Source organism: Bemisia tabaci, chromosome 5 (genome assembly GCF_918797505.1).
Source record: "Bemisia tabaci chromosome 5, PGI_BMITA_v3".
NCBI classification, from domain to species: domain Eukaryota; kingdom Metazoa; phylum Arthropoda; class Insecta; order Hemiptera; family Aleyrodidae; genus Bemisia; species Bemisia tabaci.
Genome location: NC_092797.1, coordinates 36,781,679 through 36,802,642, shown reverse-complemented (window position 1 = coordinate 36,802,642; position 20,964 = coordinate 36,781,679). Strand labels below are relative to the sequence as shown.

General features: G+C 40.3%; 1 protein-coding gene across 3 annotated transcripts in view; it reads right to left on the bottom strand.

The window, feature by feature from the left end:
- Window positions 1-20,964, bottom strand: part of Tpst (tyrosylprotein sulfotransferase) — a 153,322-nt gene that overhangs the window by 71,216 nt on the left and 61,142 nt on the right. The window contains exon 1 of one of the 3 annotated variants that reach the window (XM_019056750.2): window positions 8,520-8,671. The exons of the other annotated variants lie outside the window; for them this stretch is intronic. Coding sequence (XP_018912295.1) covers window positions 8,520-8,543 — 24 coding nt within the window. The 5' untranslated portion in view covers window positions 8,544-8,671. Of the gene's footprint in view, window positions 1-8,519; window positions 8,672-20,964 lie in introns of those variants that run through there. 3 annotated transcript variants of the gene reach the window in all.

The following is a 20,964-nucleotide window of genomic DNA, read 5'->3' as shown; positions in this document are numbered from 1 at the left end:
TGAAATACGCAAGTAAGTGAAGCCTTATTACATAAATTTCGTAAAAATAGTTCTGACTTAAAGGTAAATTAAATCAGGCGATCATAGCATTCAATTTTGATTCTTCATAAGAGCGCATACCGTATATACAATAGAGCCTTAGCACGATGATTGAAACCATAAATAGTTATGGATTCCATAAAAAAAAACAAATGAAAATGTGATTCGCGGTCGTTTTCCTCGAGACTATAAAATAGGGAGCTGGAAAAATGACAAGGATATCACGAGACCTAACTAACGCAACGTCTTAAATTAACCATCCCCGCTGCTTGTGGGGTACGTGAAAATTCGACGCCGTGAATAATACTCGCTCAACTTTTCGATGGTTTCAATTTCGCACGAACAACACCTCATTTAACAGCGGAGTTTTTCTCATAAAAATTTGCATTCTCGGCGATGTTATGACTTATATTTATTGTTATATGCTTCGTGGAAAGATTCTTCTTCTTGAAAACTATTGCGGGCGTTGACACGTCGTTTCTGAAATATCGAATTTAGGAGAAAAATTTTTTGGAAGAAGAAAAAAAAAAACCGAGCGAGAAAACTGGATAATAATAAAATAATGGTTTTTTTCAGAGTAGGTGACCGCTTGGCGTTTCTATTAAAGCGTCGACTATTATGGACGTGAATTTTTTGTAAGTTCTTTTTCAAATAAAATTTGCCCTTAGCTGTGTTACCTAACCCTCATTCTATTGATTCCCTTTCACCTTTGTGTCTCATTTGATTATTAAACCATAGGAATTTAATAGACATTATTAATGTCTTCTTTTTTCCAGATATGATGATAATTGGCTTACATGGTAATTTTATTTCTCTTTATAATATCTAAGCATTCAGAATAATGAGAATACATGTTCAGACAAAACAATAAATGGGCTTTTTATTGCAACGAGAAACCAACATTGTTTCTAAATCATGTAGCTATGCTCTTGAGCATTATTTCTTGGTTTTTCTTTTTTTTTTTTTTGGGGGGGGGGGGGGGGGTTGAGGGGTTTATTGAGCAGTCATTCTTTACATTTATTAACTGACATCTTCAGTACTTTCATGCATGAAACTATATTAAAAAATTAAGTTACTTTTCGCCGCTGGCAGCGATGTTGTCGAGGTGGTAAGATGAATGAGGTGTTTTTTTCGCGTGACAAGAATCATCACGCGAGATGGAAAGAACTGACTACTGAGGTTACAAAAACCGATAAATGGGCGCTTACTGTTGCCGTACTGTGCTCAAAATCCTCTGCTTTCTCTCATACCTCCGTATAATGGAAAGAAATTCCATCTAAGAATCTGACAACATTGTGGGACGCTACGCTGGGACTCGAACATGAACCTGTGCTTTCTGGCACTATGTGCTGCTTTCTTCTTCCTCCCGCGGCGTTTTGAATGGAAACGCACTCGTGAAGGGACATTTGTCACTAGACGATAGTATCGGAAGGCGCGTGTTATTTCCGGGAAAAAGCCGTGGATGTGTCCGTCCCGAGAGCGACCGACAATGCGGGTCGAAAGCTCTGTTTGGGCACGTTTTTTGTGAATGTTACGCCTAGCCCTCCCTGCAGGAGTTTTCTCTGGATTTTTTTATACTTTTCCCTCCGCACATCGACGATAGTAATACAGCGCTTAAATAATGTGGATAAAAGAAAGAGACAAAAACTATACGAGGTGGCTTTCTTCAACAAACTTGAATCACTTAAGCCTTTTCAGCTAATTTGATTAGCCATTATCAGGTGCGAGACAAAAACGAAAAATTAAGACGGATAAAAAATATTTAAAGAGAGCCTCATGACCGATCGGTCTAAATTTTTTTTCTTCTTTTTTGGGCGTCATCAATCCTTGGCCGCCATCAAGCGAAAACGGTCGTATTTCTTGGTTATTTTGAGTGCAATTTTTTTTTGACCAGAATTCGAGCTAGTGTCAGACTGCAATTTGTACGTGTTCCATTGCAGTATAAAATATGTCAATCAAAGAAAAGATCATCCTGATACTAAACTTGTAGACTGGCATGAATCTTGAATTGGATGTATTTAAATCAAAAGGAACTGTATCCATTCTGAAAAGAACCCTGAGGTTCTTTACAATGCATGCAAGATAGGGCTCAATTTAGAATGGGTACAGTTCCTTTTGCTTAAAATTCGTCCAATGGACCACTAGACAAGGTACGAATTTCAGCAATCTGATACATGTTTCTTAACCAGAATTCACGTAGAAACACGATTCACACTACGAAAATTACCGAAATCAACTTCTAACGAAGATATGAACGTTTTTATTTCGCACTGATTACGAGGAATTTGAACTGCCCGCTCACAAGAAACTCAAAGCTCTACGTGAGCCAAATCGCGCACTACAACGGTTTCAGCAAGCTTCTCAATCGAGCAATGTTCATTTTCCACCATGTGTTGTTCAAACTATTGGTAAATTTGCTATAGCTGAGCCAAAGTGTCAAGATTGAAGTTGAAGATTTTTACATCGCAGAGACTGTCATGATAAACATTTAGCGCGCGATGTGAATCAGTAGAGCATTGAGTTTTCATGAGCGGTGGTTTGAATTCACGCATCAAGAATCATTAAGTATCTTCGTCAGGAGTTGACATTGGTATTTTCGTTGTGCGTATCGTGTTCTACGTGAAATTTTGATTGAGAAACATGTATCAGAATGCTGAAATTCGTACCTTGTTTGGTGGTCCATTCGAAGAGTAGAGATCCGACAGCGCGACGCGTCGCATACCGGCTGTTCAGGGACGATGATGATGACAGTGGCGGATGCCGACTTGAACAAAGGCACCGCGACACCGCCATAAGTCCTAAAGAGGGTGGTAATTAGAATGGGGGGGGGGGGGTTGACTCATCGTGTGGGCGGAGAGGTGATTACATCAGAGAATTGTAAAGGCTTCACGGACTTACGAAGTACGTATAATAGTCTCGATGTCAGCAGCCGGCTGCGGCGGCAGCCGGTTGCAAGTCGATAGGGACCAGTGGCGTGGCGTACTTTGCGATTTATCGATTGATCTGCCATTTAAACCTATGGAAAAGGATCGATAAGCAGGGTGTTCGCAACGAACACCTTAATAATCGATTCTATATCACGGCCTAAATGAGGAGATATCGATAATCGATCATTCACGCCTCGCCACTGACCGGAGCCTCCATTCTAAATGTTCTAACTTGAGCTTAAAAGCTTGGGAATAGCTTGGGCAGCGATTATTATTAAACATAAATTGCCATGTATTTTGACGTGGATAACTAAAACAAGTGATAAATATTGTAATTCCTCGTTATTTTTGTTATGAAAAAATTGTTTAAGTTTAGGACGAGAAATTTTCGAAAGTCTTTGGTATCCAGTGGCGGATTCAGAGTGAGTGAGGGGGGCTTTTGATAATGTTGAGTGGGGGTCTGAGGGGGACATCCCCCAGAGGAGGGAGGTCCGGGGGAATTTTATTAAAAAAGGCCCTCCCAGATTGAATTTTAAGCAGTTAAAGCATACAATTTGTGCACAAGAAGTAACCTCCGTAACAAATGTCTACTTTCATAAAAATTGTCCATTACTGTCGTGACAAAAATAACAATTTACTTCGGGGAACTTAAAATATTTTGAAAATTCCAAAGTGTGATGCCGAAGCTCCTACACAGTTTCACTCTAATTTTCATCAGAGCTCTGCCGATTGAGGGAGTGGGGGGGGGGGGGGGGAGTTGTAACATTCTTTACCAAAATTCAAAATGCACTTCCCTCTGCGGTTACTTGACCTCCGTATCAGACTTCGACTAGATTTTCCGCCATGGTAAACAAAAACACAAACATATTTTCATTTACCTGCTTGCTTTCAGCCATAAACCATGGTAATAATGACATTAAACCATGCTACACTTAATATATAGTTAGACGACGGTATCTTCGTAACAATTGAATGCTCCAGATCTGCTCCTAAACACACTTAAAATGTCACGTACCTCCTGTGTTCACCGGACACTTGCACCGCGGCATTTCCCGACGAATTAATCGAAACTGGAAATAAAATCGGTTCTTCGAGAGAAGACCATGGATAAATGGCTGTTAAACTTTTCCACGCGAGGGAGTTAGGGTAATGTGTTCTTCTCACGCATCAGGGGCGACTTGGCGCGCGTTGACGCACGGTGAATCGAGTCAATGCGAGAGGTCGGACAAGAATAATTTTTACTAAAACCGCAAATTTCTACGTTTATTTCATCAAATTTTAAATTTGGATGGGAGTTTCTTGAAGAAAATTTCACGAGAAAACCAATGGAACCAAAGTTCTGTTTAAACAGAGTTGTAAGCTTTAACGGGGTGTCTAGTATTTTTTAATTTTGAAAAATCCTGATATTTTCCTGATTTTTCCTAATATTTTATAAAATATTCCTGATTTTTTCATTTTGAAAATTCCTCATATTTTCCTGATTTTTCTCGACTCCCGGCACGGTAGGCAAAAAGCAGTAAGACTTTCTCCGCTGAGGAGATTCGCGTAAGAAAACTTCCTGATAAAACGTCCGATTTTCCCGATATTCCTGATATTTTCCTGATCGGCCAAAATTCCTGATATTTTTCCAGTTTTTCCTGATGCTAGACACCCTGCTTTACAGTTTCCACATTTTGTCCGATCTCTCCGATAGACTCGATCCACCGTGCGGCGTGCGGCCCATCCCGTTTTGTTTGCGCATATGGCTCTGCTGGGAACGTGCTCGCTCCTCGCTCGCGTACTTACGCACTCTTTTGACGCGGCGAATTTTAACTCTCAACGCTCGAAGCTCGGGCCGCAACGTTTGTCCCGCTAATTGATGCCGAGAGTAAACAAGGTCCCGCGGGACCGCGGATGAGCGAACGCACAACCACGCTTCCAGATCGCTCCGAAAAATCCGCCTACTCTATGTTAAGAAAAAACTCGAGTGCCTCTTGTACTGAAAAAAATTCTCGGCGTTTTACCACGGTCCGTTGGTACCTTTACCATCTCACTTTTTTTAACAAATTATTGGTAATTTTACAAAACAGACTGGTAAGCTTACCTAAAAACCGGTATTTATACTGTTTTTTCAGGTAAGAATACCACTTTTATTGGTAATCAATTCCCGGTAACTTTGCCATTTTATCTCGGTAATTCTACCACAGTCGATCAAAAATTGGCGTTTTTACCAAGGTCTAGAAAAATTACCGAGAAAGTTCAATAATTTTACCGAGATTTCTCAGTAAAATTACCAATTCCATAAATGGTAATTTTACCAAGAAAAGACTGGGATCAAATAGAACCCTGAATTCTTGGTAATTTTACTCTTTTCTTAGTAAATACACCGAGATTTTTTTTTCAGTGTGTGGAAAACGTGTTGCCATCACCAGGGACGGTAAACTTCCGAGACCCCGTATTGCTATCTTTCTTAAAGCGTGCACTGAAAAAAAAGTTACGGGTTACGTAGACATACCGTCCGTTCCGGGCTCAGTGGACGAAAGTTCCGGGTGCTGGAACCGTAGTTTCGATTGCTCCGGGTGCTACGTCCGGAACATTTGGCATCTGAGCCTGGAGCGCGGACGGTATGTCTATATTGCCCATAAGTACGGCTTCCACGGCTGGAATTTTTTTTCAGTGTAAGAGATACTTACGGAGGTCAACGCTCAGATTCGCTTATAGTGATGACTGATGGCCAAAGAGGTAAGCATTGAACATGATGTAAACTTCAGCTAGAGCAAAAAGAAGAAATGTTTGTATATAAAAAGGCTCAAAATTTACGTTGAGCGCATTCGGAAAGTCCTTTTTTTCCAGTCCAGTCCAGTAAAGTCCAGTTTTTCCTCAGAAGAATTTAGTGCTCTCCGCCGAAACCGAGTCGTAAATTAGCTTTCGGGTGGACTCACAATTCGGCAAAAACTATTAGAAATTTTATATTCTGTTTGAACAGCTGTTTCACCGATTTGTGTCGATCATTGCCCCAGGGATAAACGATGAATTAAATTTGCTTTCGTATATAACAGACGAATTCGGCAACATTTTGAGTTAGGCTTGTCAAAATTATAATGTGCAAATCGAGCTCGACAGAAAAGGGCCTTGTCACAATGTCACATAAAGAAGCTCGAACCGATGGAGGAGGTTACACGTTTTCCTCCCTCAAAATACTTAATGAGTTTAAGACAGAGTTCAAACCCGGTTTTCACATTCCAATCAGTACTTTTGAATTTTTTAGACAGAAGTTGGTTGATCATACCATCAGCACAGTGATAAAAAAACCGTATAACTTGGATGAGCTCGGGCGAACGCCCCTAATTTTTCCAAGCTCCTTTTTCCAAGTCCCTTAAAGCCTCTCGCCACTCTGCAATGGAAATTGCACCGCAATCTGCACCAATTTCATGGGAAAACTCAGTTTCCGTTGCGCACATGAATAATGAATATTTCCTCTGGAGTTTTCTTACCTTAGAAAGTCTCGACGTAGGTTGCCGTAGTACCGCAACCCAGAGTTTCCGTAGTACCGCGCAACCTAGAGTTTCCGTCACACGCACAGCCCAACTGAACATTCTGACCGAGTGTGCGTACGCACTATGCACAAACTTGACAGTTAAAAATGGGGCAGTAGCTACCAAAAATGTCCATTTTTTCGGCGACTGTCAATCATCTGGCGCGGGTGACAAGGGCTTAATTTATTAGGTTAACATATTTATTCGCGCACGTGCGACACGTGTATGTGTACGGCGATTGTGCTCGTGCGCGCGCTTTCTGCGATGTGTGAGCGTCAATCGGACCCACGATACATCCATAAAAAAATACCCGGTAAAGTTAACCTGAATTCGTGGAAGCTATACTGACCAGTAGGGATTTTAGTATGGACGCTATGGAGCGTTACTTTTCCAAAGAAAGTTGGGAGTGAATAATTGTCTAAATAAATTACTATTATGTTTTGAAGGATCGTATATTGCATCTATTAAAACTTGTTTGGAAGAGAGTGAGGTAGACCAAGTAGATGCATATAATTACATTTTATTCAACCAGATGCATTTCGGCCCCATGGGCCATGGTACTACCGAGGATGGCCCCATGGGCCGATATGCATCTGGTTGAATAAAATGTAATTCAATGCATCTACTTGGTCTACCTCACTCTCTTCTAAACAAATTACTTTTATCTTTGCCAGTCATAGAGAATCGAATACAAAAACAATACTATAAATTAAAAATCAATAGATAGACCTTAATATTGTTGCAAGACCTATAATTTATTGCAAAGGTGACGACGGTACAAAAAAATTGGATGAATATTGCTGGACGAAAAATATTTTTGACCTGTCTACCTCGAAAATGGAGGGCGGAATAGTTATGTGCGTACCCTCTAGACTTTAAAGAAAGGAGATCTAAAACTTCTAGACCCGCTCCTCTTAAAGTCAATTTTGCTGCGTCAACATTTCTGGTGAGAAAGCGCCATTCTTACCATTCGCCGAAATGGAGGTGTTGCATATGTGAGGAATTTGCGATTTGACTGTTGATTCTTATGTAAAAGTTTGCGAGAAACACGATGGTGCCACTGGTTTTCTCTGTAATCAGCTCCTAAGCTCAAAAAAACCTCTCAAGTTGAGGCCAAAATGGAGGGGATATCCCACGCTTTCTGCGAGTCCACCTCCACATCAGAACAAACTCTCCATGCAAAGATAGGCAGCAAATACATTGACAGGGCTATTACTTTATTTGGGGACTCCACAACTGAAAACTCGGCAACCCTGCTAATGTATTTTCTCCCTATCTTTGCATGGAGAGTTTGTCTTGATATAGACGTGGACTCACAGGGTAGGGTGGGATATCCCCTCCATTTTGGCCTCAACTTGAAAGTTTTTTTTGAGCTTGAAAGTTGATTTCAGAGAAAACCAGTGGCACCATCGTGTTTCTCGCGAGCTTTTACATAAGAAACAACAGTCAAATCGCGAATTCCTTACGCATGCAACATCTCTATTGTCGATAATTTAGCCATTGGATTGCCAACTTTAATCCGGCAAACGCGGTAAAATTTTACGGAATATCCGATGAACTCCTACTAATCCGGAAATATCGCGTGCATTGGTGATTTTTGACAAATGGTGTGGGTTCGGGGAACCAAATTGGACCCTTTGCGGGGGGGATAGATAATGAGAAGCTTCTCCTCTCTGATAACTCCGCTGCAAATATCTTACAATTTTCCCTTGCAAGGAAATCCTGGATATTTATAGGTTACCTCATTCCTACAATCTTGGCGTTTCCTGAAAGTTCACGAAGTTTGATGAAAATTTTGATTGCTATAGAAACTTTGATAATGGTTGGTGGAGTGAAGTTCGATAAAAATGGTCAATTTTGAGAAAGTTGGGTTAAAAGACGAAAAATGATTCCTACTTTACAGAAAAAAACAAAGTTATCACCTAATTGGTCTTTAACGAATTTCGATAAGGGGAACTTATTCAGCTCGTTAATGACGAGCGAAGGAGCAAAAGATACACAATCAAGGAGTGGATTAGAAACATTTTTTGGGAATTACCTTCATGGCGCGTTGTTCCAGCATGCGAGAAAATCCCCATCAAACATTTCACCGGTTTATCCGAGCGGTAAAAGTTGAAAGCTCAGACTACCGAGGCAGGATTTTTACGTCCGTATAAATGTTGAGCGCACTTCTTATTTTTCCCCGCTGTAAAGCGCAGATGGTTCGCACAATATTTGAACAAATGCAAAGCGTTTACGCCGCTCATAAATTATTTTACGACGGATAAAAATACCGTTTAAGCAACCGGAAATCTCAGTTACCCACCTGTTACATACACTTACACCTGTTACGACTGAAAATATCAATGTAATATTTTCTCCGATTCTAGATGAGAATTTCCGCACTCGGGATGATAAACGGGAATTTTCTAAAACGCGGCCGCACTAGAAAGATCCAGCCCCGAAACTGCACCGCAAACGCTGTACGGAGTTTTCATCGCGGCAATTCACTGGCAGAGCGTGCAAAATATCAAAACTGGGCTCCGAGAATAGCGTGGTCCAGACTCTGCTTGCACTTTCGCTCCAGGTTTCCTACTCCGCCGTGCTGAGGAAAAACGCCGTAAGAGCATTCGAATGTTGCCAAATTCCCTCTCATAAAATATTCATTCACTGAAAAAAAGTTACGGGCTATATAGACATACCGTCTGTTTCGGGCTCAGAGACCGAAAGTTCCGGGTGCTGGAGCCGTAGCTTCGTAGCTAATGGAGATGTTGCATGTGTGAGGAATTTGTGATTTGACTGTTGATTCTTATGTAAAAGTTCGCGAGAAACACGATGGTCACACTGCTTTTCTCAGAAATCAACTCCCAAGCTCAAAAAAGCTCTCAAGTTGAGGCCAAAATGGAGGGGATATCCCACGCTATCCCGAGAGTCCACCTCTACATCAAAACAAACTCTCCATGCAAAGATAGGGAGCAAATACATTGACAAGGCAGTCACTTTATTTAGGAACTCCAAAACTGAAATCACGGCAACCCTATCAATTTATTTGCTCCCTAGCAGGGTTGCCGTGTTTTCAGTTTTGGAGTGCCCAAAAAAAGTGGCAGCCCTGTTAATGTATTTGCTCCAATCTTTGCATGGAGAGTTTGTCTTGATGCAGAGGTGGATCTCAGGGTAGGGTGGGATATTCCCTCCATTTTGGCCTCAACTTGAGAGCTTTTTTGAGATTGGGAGTTGATTTTAGAGAAAATCGGTAGCACCATCGTGTTTCTCGCGAAGTTTTGCATAAAAATCAACAGTCAAATCGCAATTTCCTTACACATGCAACATCTCCATTGCTCCAGATGCTACATCCGGAGCTTTCGGCCTCTGATCCCGGTACGCGGACGGTAAGTCTAATGTCTATAAAGTAAGTACGGCTACGGCTACCACGGCCGGAGTTTTTTTTCACTGTTCTTGAAGAACGTTGTGAATATATTTCCTTAAAATGTTCGGACATTTAATCAAACTATGAACAAAATTCTCCATTAAATTGGAAGAAAAGTATATACAAATTTTCCCGAAGATATGAGATTTGTCAGAGGAGATTTGGCAACGCCTGAAGCATCATATACGACGTTCTTTCTTAGCACGACAGGACTCAACTGTTCCCGGGAAAAACGCCGCACGAACATCAGAGCGTTGTAAAATTTATACTGAGAAAAACGTGGGTTTTACAGAAAACCTGGGAACAATTCTTCATGAAATTTTCAGAGAATTCCTACGCAATTTCATCCAATGTAACGAAAAAGTTCAAGGAATAATATTCGAGACGATTCCTAAAACTAAATATTTTATCCGGGACGATTTGCTCACGCCTGAGTGCTCTTGAGAGGTTCTTTACGAATCGCGAGAAATGAGGAGCGAGGAGCTTATTAGCCGAAAAATTGAAGACTGGCGGCGAGACCCAAGCGAAAACTTATGAGGTTCGATGAAAGGGAGTTTAATAGCTTCGGTTCTAGATTTAATTTTCCCACATCTCGAGGCGGCGTGGTTGCCAAACTGGGCTTCGGGTTTTCCGCGCGATGCGTGTGCGTCCCGAATCGCCAAGTTTCACGGGTGGGGACGATGCTTACTAACGTGATGAAAATCATGATCAATTTTGAAAAAAATACTATTTAAAAGGATAAATTCGATAAGATAATTAGATGTATTTGATTCATAAAGACGTATTTGTCAATAAAATCAGTTTTTATAGCAAAATAGTCAGTCATGAAAACAGCAGAAAAAAGGTTAATACTTGAAGCAGTAAAAATTTCAACGGATGCAATTAAAATTGTGGGAACAATTTTATTTTTTCTAAATCAGAATTTTATGATAAATTATAAACTATAATTACATTAATTATGATAACCATTAGCTTAGACAAGCATATGTATTGGTGAAGTGCCAACTCCCTGAAGGGCTGTGGGAGGATAAGGCACCGTGGCGATTAGGTCTGTGTCGCAGAGCGACAGGGAGCGCTTTGAAAGCGCGTGTAATACTAAAGTTATTAAACTAACGTAAAAAAAATATTTGGGTTCTCCTAGTATTTTTGATTAGTATACGAGATGGGAAATGAAACTCAAAGCAAGCACTTTTGCGTTGGAGTCGGTAAAATTTGCATTCAATTAAGTACAGCAAACAAAGATAGGGAAACCTAAGAAGCAATAAAATCTGGGCTTGGGTTAATTTTTGTTTCCTATTCATATGAACCAAATTTGGGTATTATTTTTTCTCTGAATAAAGACTGATTAACAGTAAAACTCACTCGAGATATGTTCCTTAACCGAATTCTCAAACAGAGGACATTGAAAATATTTGAAACTTTCAAAAGAAACTTATAATGTAGAAATTGACGTTCGTAGTTTTCAGCAATAGCTAAAATCAGTCAGTTTAAACTTGCCACTCGCAAAAAAGAAATGAAATCAATTTAGGCCAAATGGGGCATTTGGAACAATGTCATCCGTTTAGCAAATAATCAATGTTTGATTTAACAAAACGAATTCCCTTTTCTACGTCACATATAACTCTTGTAAACTTTCGAAGAAAAATTCAAAATACAGCAAAAATGTTTTGATAGTAAGTCGTATTGAAATTAGTTCAGTGCTTGATCAAAAATTGAGAGGTGAATCCGTCAACAGCGGATGACAGTGGCAATAATCACATTTTTAGCGTACATTGTCGTTCATGCGACCCGTTTATGGTACGTGCGAGAGAAGCGGAATTGCGAGATCTCACGGGAACCATCGTTGCTTCTTGTTGAAACAGACGCCAATAAAAGAGGGTAATACTTAAAACACCTCTAAATAAAGGGAGTTGAAAATTAAAGCAATTCAAAATACATTTCCTCTTTAAAAGTCCATACAGAATACATTACATATGTATGTTTGACTTAAGTTGCGGTGCTTATTGTCTTTTCCAGTTGAATTCCATTGACAGGGTGTCTACTAAAACAGGCTGGCCAAAAATCAGTACTTTTACAGTGCATTTCCAAGAAATTCAGTACCTCCTCAACAGAAAAATTCAGTACTTTTTCAGTACCTCCATTTGACGATATTCGAACAATTTCAAAAATTTGAATTTCCCGCTTAAATTGCGACAAAAATGACAAAAAAGTGCGTAAAATTCCGGACCTTCTTGCGGAATTTCCGTACTTTTTTAGTACTTCCGGACCGCCCTTAAAAAATCAGTACTATTTTCGGACTTTCCGGACTTGTGGACATCTTGATTGAAGTCTTGCCACGAAGGCGCGACTACTAAATTGCAACGCGAAAAAATTCCCCAATCACATCGCTCCAGGAAGTTGTTTTTAATTAATAACCGAGTGCATGCTACGGCTACGGCTATCGGATGTTTATCCTGTCTCCCTCCGCAACAAACTCGCCGCGTTCCTCACCTGGTTTGTATACGGGCCCCCCATACCGTTACACTCAAAATTGCACTATCTCCTTGCACATGCACATGTTAAACTGTAGTGAATTTAGTTTCAATCACTTGTTTAGGGAGAGTATTCCCATTTGTGAGTCGGTTTCCCATTAGTGACGTATAATAGGCATTCATTCAGTTCTTACGGCCTTAAGTAAACAAACAGAATGACAACTGCACATAATCGTTAGGATTTTTGTTTCGGGATGGAATTCAATTCTAAGGATCATGGAATTGAACATTAAACGATGTTACTTTTACATAAACAAAATCTAAAGGGCAATAAAATCATGTTTTCCGAAAAAAGCCGCAGGTTGCATTGGAATAGGAGAATAGGAATATGGGAGGAACAGAAGGTTGGTTATGGTAAATTTGGAGTATTTTCTCGTGAAAGGGTTGACATAAAATTTCTGGCTGCTATCGATCGATTTGTTTGATATCGGCCGAAAGAGCTAAAGGAAAGTCTACAACTTGTGAGCTGATCAGAAAACAAACATTACTTTCTTGCGCTACACAGATGAAAACGGTTATGCTTTCTCTTCAAAGGTGATCTAAAGTTAAAATAAAAAGAGAGAAAATTCTATTGCAGCTAACATGTAACGCATTTAAAATATTTAACGAAGAAAGAATGAAAGTTGAACTATTACACTATTGTGGTGAATTGTAGGTTTTTTGTAATGCATCTGCATTTTGTTCAGACCGTCTTCTTTTATTCTGTGCCGGATGTACGGAGATGTATTTGAGCAAAACGCCAGGGACCAAGACTAAAATAAACTCTCCCACAAACTAATTCCAACGAAAAACATCTTGAAGGAGCTATAAAGTGATCTTCGAGGTTTCTCCGCATTTGAAATTAAGGAGGAAAAACAAAGCATATTTTGCTACGAGTTCAGTGTCGGATTGCTATCCGGTGAAGGGGTGGGGAATATATTAGGAACTTTCACAGGAGGAAGAGCGACAAATGCTGCCTGGAACTCATTTATCAATCGTTAATCCTATAAATAACTTGGCTGCATTTATAATGAGAAAGAGCAAACTAATTGTAAATGGTGGTGTTCTCGCAAGTTGGCAATGCTTAGTTCTCCCATTTAACCACATGTAAAACATTCGATACGTACCGAAGCAGGCACCTCATATAAGGAATCGATTATTTATAATGTATGTAAATGGAGGAAACTGATTGTTGCCAACTTGAAAAATTAGTGTTCACTGTGAGGATCAGGAAAACCGCATTGCGGTTTAAGAGGGTCGACGCAGTATATTGGGCAGTGGCGTGGTGTGTTTTGCGATATATCGATTGCTATGCCATTTAAAGGTATGGTACAGAATCGATTATTAAAGTGTTCGCTGCGAACACCCTGTTTATCGATTCTTTTCCACTGGTTTAAACGGCATAACAATCGATAAGCATCGCAATTCACGCCACGCCACTGATATTGGGTCAACAAACGCTGACTGAGAGATGAGAGGAAAAGATGCCAACTAAGATCAAATTAAAATGAAAGTTTTCATAAAAATGTGGAAATCAGATGCTTCTATTGAATATACAGAGCAAAAACACTATTTTTGAGATTAAGTTTCAAGCAGGTTAGCCTTTGGTTTCTTTTTCTGTTGTCAGGACACAAATAAGTTAATATTTTACCAATAATTTTGATCTCTACACATGATATATTAAACCTCTATCCAATGATCTTTCTCGAAGAGTGACCTTGACCGTCCGCGGAAAATGGAATCACGAAGTTAAAATTTAATTTCCAAGCAAAGCCTCGCGGGCATTCGTAACAAGTGATGACGCGTTACCGCGCGTCGCTACGAGAGAAGGCCCCGCTGGAGCGCCTTCAATTCGTCGAATATACAACATGGACATCCTTGGAGCAGGTATAGTTGTATCCAAGCGCCTTCAAACGCTGGTGCGAGTCAATTGGATATGGCATCTGTATGCCACGGGGGGGGGGGACAGCTTTTGTGGTGATACTATTACAAACGATCCCAAAGATTACGTTTTTACGGGTTGCAATGGTCATAGACTGGAGTAGTGGACAAGGGAATTAAGAGCGCGACGAGGAACAAACGGAATACAATGAGAAAAATTTGGTTTATCATATCCAAGAAACTCGTCCCTTATACAGTGACTTGTTGTACCGAAGCGGAACCTGTTGTAACGAGGAAGCTTTTCACTGCCCCATGAAATATTTTAGTCCTTAAGGTAGATAACTTAACTCTTATGATATTAAGTAATTGATCTGTTGTTACTTCTACATACATTACTTATAATTTAAGCTAATTGAATATATTTCCTGTATTGGAAGCTTACAATAAAATAAATCTTTAAAAGAAGAAGAAGAAAAAAAGATAGAAGCGTTCCCGTTCAATAATTTATGTTTTTTTAGTTGTGACAGTCCGAGAAATTTCCTTGCGAAAAGGAATCTTTCGTTGTCACGACTAAAATTCTTTTAGGGCAATGACCTAGTAGACAAGGTGTGGAATTAATTTGTCCCCTCCACAATTCAAATCAAGGAAACGACTTTTCTTTTAACGAAACCAAATCTTCCTCCGTGCGAAATGAAGGTGAAGAGTCCGGGATGAGGTAGCTCAAAGATTATACAGAAAGAAACTTTATGAACTGTATAATCTTCGTGACGATTTATTACGGTGCGAGGACCCAACGGCGTCTTAACTCTCCTTACAAAGGGACTCTAACAAAAGTAAAATTCCACACGATGGTGAGGCTTCCTGGCGAACATCCGAACAAAGCCGGGCTCTGCACTCGGACCCGAGGGCCGGGGGGGGGGGGGGGGGGGCACTCGAAAAATGCCATTCGGTGCACGCAAACACTAATCTTGAATTCTGAGCTGGGGAACGGGCGAAACCTCGATATAGGTTGATACGGTGCAGCCCACCCCATAAATCGGGATAAATTAATTCGTCGACGAACGGGGAGCTCGCGGGAAGCTTTGAGTTATTGAGTTTCGCGCCGAGGGGGGGGGGGGGGGCGGTAGCGGGGCGGGACGAACGGGCGAGTGTTCCAGTGCGGAATTCAAGTGCAGGCACTTCATTTCATCGAATGTTCCTGGCAGTCTCCGAAGCTACAGTTGTCTAATCTGACTAAAAATTTAAAAAAAGGGGAGATTTTAAGAGAGCAGAAAATGCGAAAGCACGGATTATAAGTTCCACGTATGACTATAGGAAATCCTTCTAAAAATTAGCTACTTTTTGTTTTAGCTAAAGGGCAATAAAATCATGTATTCTGAGAAAAGCCGTAGGCTGCAGTGGAATAGGAGAATAGGAATATGAGAGGAATAGAGGGTTGGTTATGGTAAATTTGGAGTATTTTCTCGTGAAAGGATTGGCATAAAATTTCTGACTGTTATCGATCGATTTGTTTGATATCGGCCGAAAGAGCTAAAGGAAAGTCTCCAACTTGTGAGCAGGCACTTCATTTTATTGAATGTTCCTGGCAGTCTCCGAAGCTACAGTTGTCTAATCTGACTAAAAATTTAAAAAAAGGGAGATTTTAAGAGTGCAGAAAATGCGAAAGCACGGATTACAGATTCCACGTATGACTAGGAAATCCTTCTAAAAATTAGCTAATTTTTGTTTTAGGCTATCGAAATTCTCATAATCTTTTTTCCGGAATTTTTGGGAGAATTAGACATCCTATGGAATTCGTCGCAAGTTTCTGGAAAACGTACGGTTGGTTGGTCAATACATGTATATACCAATACATAGGTCATTATGACACCTTAGAAAATAGAGGCCTATAGAAATGAGCAAAAATTAACAAGACATGGGAGGAATTAATTAAATTAGTATATTAAGTTGTTCAAAAAAGGGAGGTATTTGATAAAAAAATTCCATAAGTATGGTATTGAGATCAGAGAAAGGAGGGAAAATCTTACTTATGGTTTAAAGTATGTAATGGTACGTAGAAAAGCAGTGTATTTAGACATGTTTTTTTCAATGTTTCTAGAATTTTATCCTGCATCGTTTTAAATTTTTAAACTACTCTAGTTTTTATTTTGTTGAAAAAAAGAGAATCAAGTCCTTTTTACAAAGCCTCAGTATACTGAAAAACGTATATTCTCAGTCAGCGCGTATTTTAATTAGGACACTGAAAAAAAATTCTCGGTGTTTTTACCAAGGTCCGTTGGTACCTTTACCATCCCACTTTTTTTTACCAATTATTGGTAATTAATTTGACCAAGACAGACTGGTAAGCTTACCGGCATTTTTACCGTTTTTTTTAAGGTAAGAATACCACTTTTATTGGTAATCAATTCCCGGTAACTTTGCCATTTTATCTCGGTAATTCTACCACAGTCGATAAAAAATATTGGCGTTTTTACCAAGGTCCCATAAAATTACCGAGAAAGTTCAATAATTTTACCGAGATTTCTCGGTAAAATTACCAATTCCATAAATGGTAAGTTTATAAAAAAAAAAAACTGGGATCAAATAGAACCCTGAATTCTTGGTAATTTTTCCCTTTTCTTAGTAAATACACCCAGATTTTTTTTTTTCAGTGGATTGCACCTTCAAACAAAGTTATGACACGCCCAGAAAATATCGCTCTTTGGGCCAGCGTGTACCCTCTCAGGAAAAAATCCTAAAAATGAGAAAAATTAGGAATCTTAAAGAAATTCTTGACAATTTCTTGGCGTGAATATGCATTCTCATCCCTAGCGATCTCGGCCGTAAATCAAAGTGGCCGAAGTAAGAAAAGAGTATACGCGACCCTCCTTGCACCTAGATCCTGAAATACACTCGTGGAAGAATGCCACGGGTAATGAGATAACGCGCCGAGGATAATGAGATGGGACGACAGGGCCGGGAGGCGGGAAAATCGCAACTCGTCCGAGATCTCCTGGATGCGAGTACGCGGCGACTGCCAAGAAGGAGGAAAACTAAGTTAGAGGGCAGAAATTTCAGACGAGCGCGGGCGGAGACTAATTGCCGCTAATTCCTCCTTGCTCCTTTTTCACGTCCCGGGGGAGCGGATTCAGTGACACCGGAGATTTATCGTACGTTCTACCGTCCTTAGGAAAAACGCCGTATCAGCATTGGGAGGTTGCCAAATTTCTCGAGAAAATTGCGTGGTTTTGAAAGAAAGTTGGAGATGTTTTTTTTTTTTTTTTTTTTTTTTTTTTTTTTTTTTTTTAATTTACATCGGCCTGAATTGCAATTTGAACAAAGTGTGTTTCTTTTCGTGTTGGGAAATCTTGATTTTTCCCGATTTTTGACTGCTAAATCCTGATTTCATAATTTTTCCAAATCCTGATTTTTGCGGAGAAAAATTAAAATTTCTGCGTAAGCGTATACGAAAGCGGAAAAAATTCGATCGGACAGCCGACTTTTCTCAAATCCTGATTTTACGACCGATTTTTCCTCAAATCCTGATTGACCTCAAATCTTGATAGAACCGGAGAAATCGGGAAAATCCTGATGCTAGACACCCTGTTGAATCTCTGAAAAGTAAAAATTAAAAAAAAAAAGTGATTAGTGATAGATTAGATAGATGACGTGTCCGTACTCTCTCATGTGGATACTCTATCACAGGTTTTGCAGAAAATGTGCATTTTAGAAAAAGTTTAGCAACAGTCGAAAGTTTATACGATATTTTTCCTCAGGAAGGTGGCGTACGGCTCGAGACGCACATTCGCGCGCAAGGTACTCCGAATTAAGTTCAACCCCTCGCAGCGAGTAACCGGTGAAAAACAACCCAAGACCCATAGTGTTAATGTGCTTGGTCGCTGAATTTATAGGGATGAAAAAAGATTTACGGGTGGGATCCGTCACTACGCTGCGCTGCTACCGACATGGACAGTACTCAGGAAAAATTGGCCTCTTCAGAAAATGTGAGGGACTTCGAGATCGAGATAGAAGCTTAGTATTTCATCTCATCTTTAAACTTTTATTTTGATCAATTTTTGGGCAGACAGCTCAAAATTGCTTATGAGACGTTTTAATTTTATCATTTTTCCAGAAAGCCTTCAGAACGCTCCTCAATGAAAGCCCCCACAAAAATGTCTAATGTTCCTTCATGTGTAGCACCATCAATACCAATAGAGAATTTGCAGGTGTCTGAAAGATGAATTTTAAGTTTAAGTGGAAACTACTGAGTGGACTGAACACGAGGATACCCTTGGTTCATGAATTGAACAATTATTGGAGAAGACATGACAAAATGATCGAATCTGCTTAAATACACGTGTTTAAATGGGAAATGCCGCCAGATGACGTCATTAGGCGGCGCATTTTCTCATCTATTTTTATACTATTTCCCTTATCAGAAAAAAAATATAAAAAATACTGTGAGATCAGCTCTTCAAGCACTTTCAGATGAAGCAATACAAAATTTGCATGCAAATTCTCCATTGTGAGTAATTGGATATTAACTTGTGAAGAATTATTGACAAGGCATGTAATAAAAAACGAAATATCATGAAGTCATCCCTTCTCAACCCTCTGTGTCACAATACGTACCCGTGACGAATTTTTTGAAGTTGACAGCTCAAAAATGCTAAATTTCTTACGAAAATTACGAAAGCAGGAGTGAATTTCAGATCGTCTCGAAGTGCTCACCGAGACTTAAGAGTCATTGACCATAAGGACCAAGTCTCCTCTTTAGCACCAGGAAAAGTTCGCGACCGCCTGATTTCGTACATCCTTTCTTCTCGAGACTCTCGACGTAAATAATGACGTTCCGTTTGCGCGATTCCATCCAATTTTCGGCGGTCCTACTCGCCAAAATATCTTCGACCGGGTTATTTTTCCATAACGGATTGAGATTGAGACATGTACAACGGACGGAAATTGATGTGAATCGCCTCCATCATCCATCCCGTGTGATTGAATGAGCCCCCTCTGCGAGATGGGCACCCTCGTTGCTTCGACATAGGCGATCGCTACCCCGTTCGAATGGCGAATACAGAACCACGCAACTCCCATTGAATCCTCACGAATATACGCGGTTTCTGCGTAGCGCGTCGAACTTGCTTCCTCCTGCCCCAGCCACCGTGCCGAGTGTGTCTCGAATCAATATCATCTCGAAACGCTCGGCTGATCCGTCTGACAGCCTCTGGATGATTGATTCCCGATGCATTTATGTTCTGAATCGCGCGCTATTCGGCAGCAAAACGCGGTTCGAGCTTATCCGTCGTGCTACGGAAAAACGCCGTATAGGCTTTCAGACGTTGCCGAATTTCCCTCGACAAATCACGAATTTTCGGGGATATTTGAACCGCGTTAAAAAGAAAGGAACCAAGCCGCATCAGCAATTGCCAAATTTAATTTGGCAATTCAATTTTTTACATGGAAACGGTTCTGCGGATTTTCGTGCGAATTGCAGTGAAAATTCTCCATAGTTCGAAGCAGATTCCTTGAAAATTTCAAAGGAATCCGCACGAACGTTCTCTCGTAAAAAATTGCATTGCACGGTTAAATTTGGCAATAGCTGATGTGGCTTAGTTCCTTTCAGTTAAACTCGGTCCATTTATACATATTTTTTTCTGATTTTTCAAGAATTTTGTTCGTAATTTGATCGAAAACATTTGAAAATTTCAAAGGAAATAATGAAAAATTTTCTCCACAGATAAATATCTTTCGAGAGGAAAGGCAACGTTCGGTTGCTCATGCGGCGTTTTGCCTTAACACGGAAGTGATCGTCTCGTTTCACAGCTCTTGATCCGTGGCGCCTCCATCCGCTTCTTCAAATATTCAAAATTCGTATTTTAACCATTTATTTCAGTTTTCTATGGTGATGGGAACTCGAAAACTCAAGGAAGGTCGCGAGGAGGGAAGGGGGAAGGGGGGAGGGGGCCTGTCTGACACAGAAACGGCCGGAATTCAGATCAGGATTTTGACACCGAAATGGAAGACGACCGAAGCGCTGATTTATCGCGACGCGTCGCGTCGGCCGCGCGATGAGAAACCCCAAGTCATATTCCGACGGCCAATCTGCAGAACCACGTATCTTTGTTTGCGATGTCGCAAACTTCCTGTCGTATACCTTTCTATCTGTTTTTTAATATTTTCATCGAAAAACTAGTCGACTTGATTTCTTGAAAACTCACTTGATTTTTCTTCTCTATTGGCTAGAAATTCTGTAAAAATTTCAAAGAAGCATACTGCCGTGCTAAGCAAGAACGCCGTAAATTCATCAACATTTTCCCTCGTTTTTTGGATCTTATCACTTTATGAAATGATAACTGTTTCACCCATGCACCTCAAATTTTCAGGTTAAGTTCTTGATAGTATTTGCGAAAGAATTTTGTAAAAACATTGTCCCAAGGTACACAACTTTTTCTGCTATGATACATTGTTTCCAAAAAATGTAAAATGGCGTTTACGGCGTTTTTGAGTTGCACGGCAGCATAGTTGACATGTTTCTTTTCGAGAAAAATAAAAGAGGCGCGGAGATGTTGAAACGCTACGATAGAGATACGTGGTTTCGCAGTGTAGCCGTCGATTTGCATCTTCTCCTAAGCGGATCACCGCGCGGAAACTTGTTCGATTCCCGATCCTCAGTCGCGGATGCTCATAACGGAGCCACCAACGGA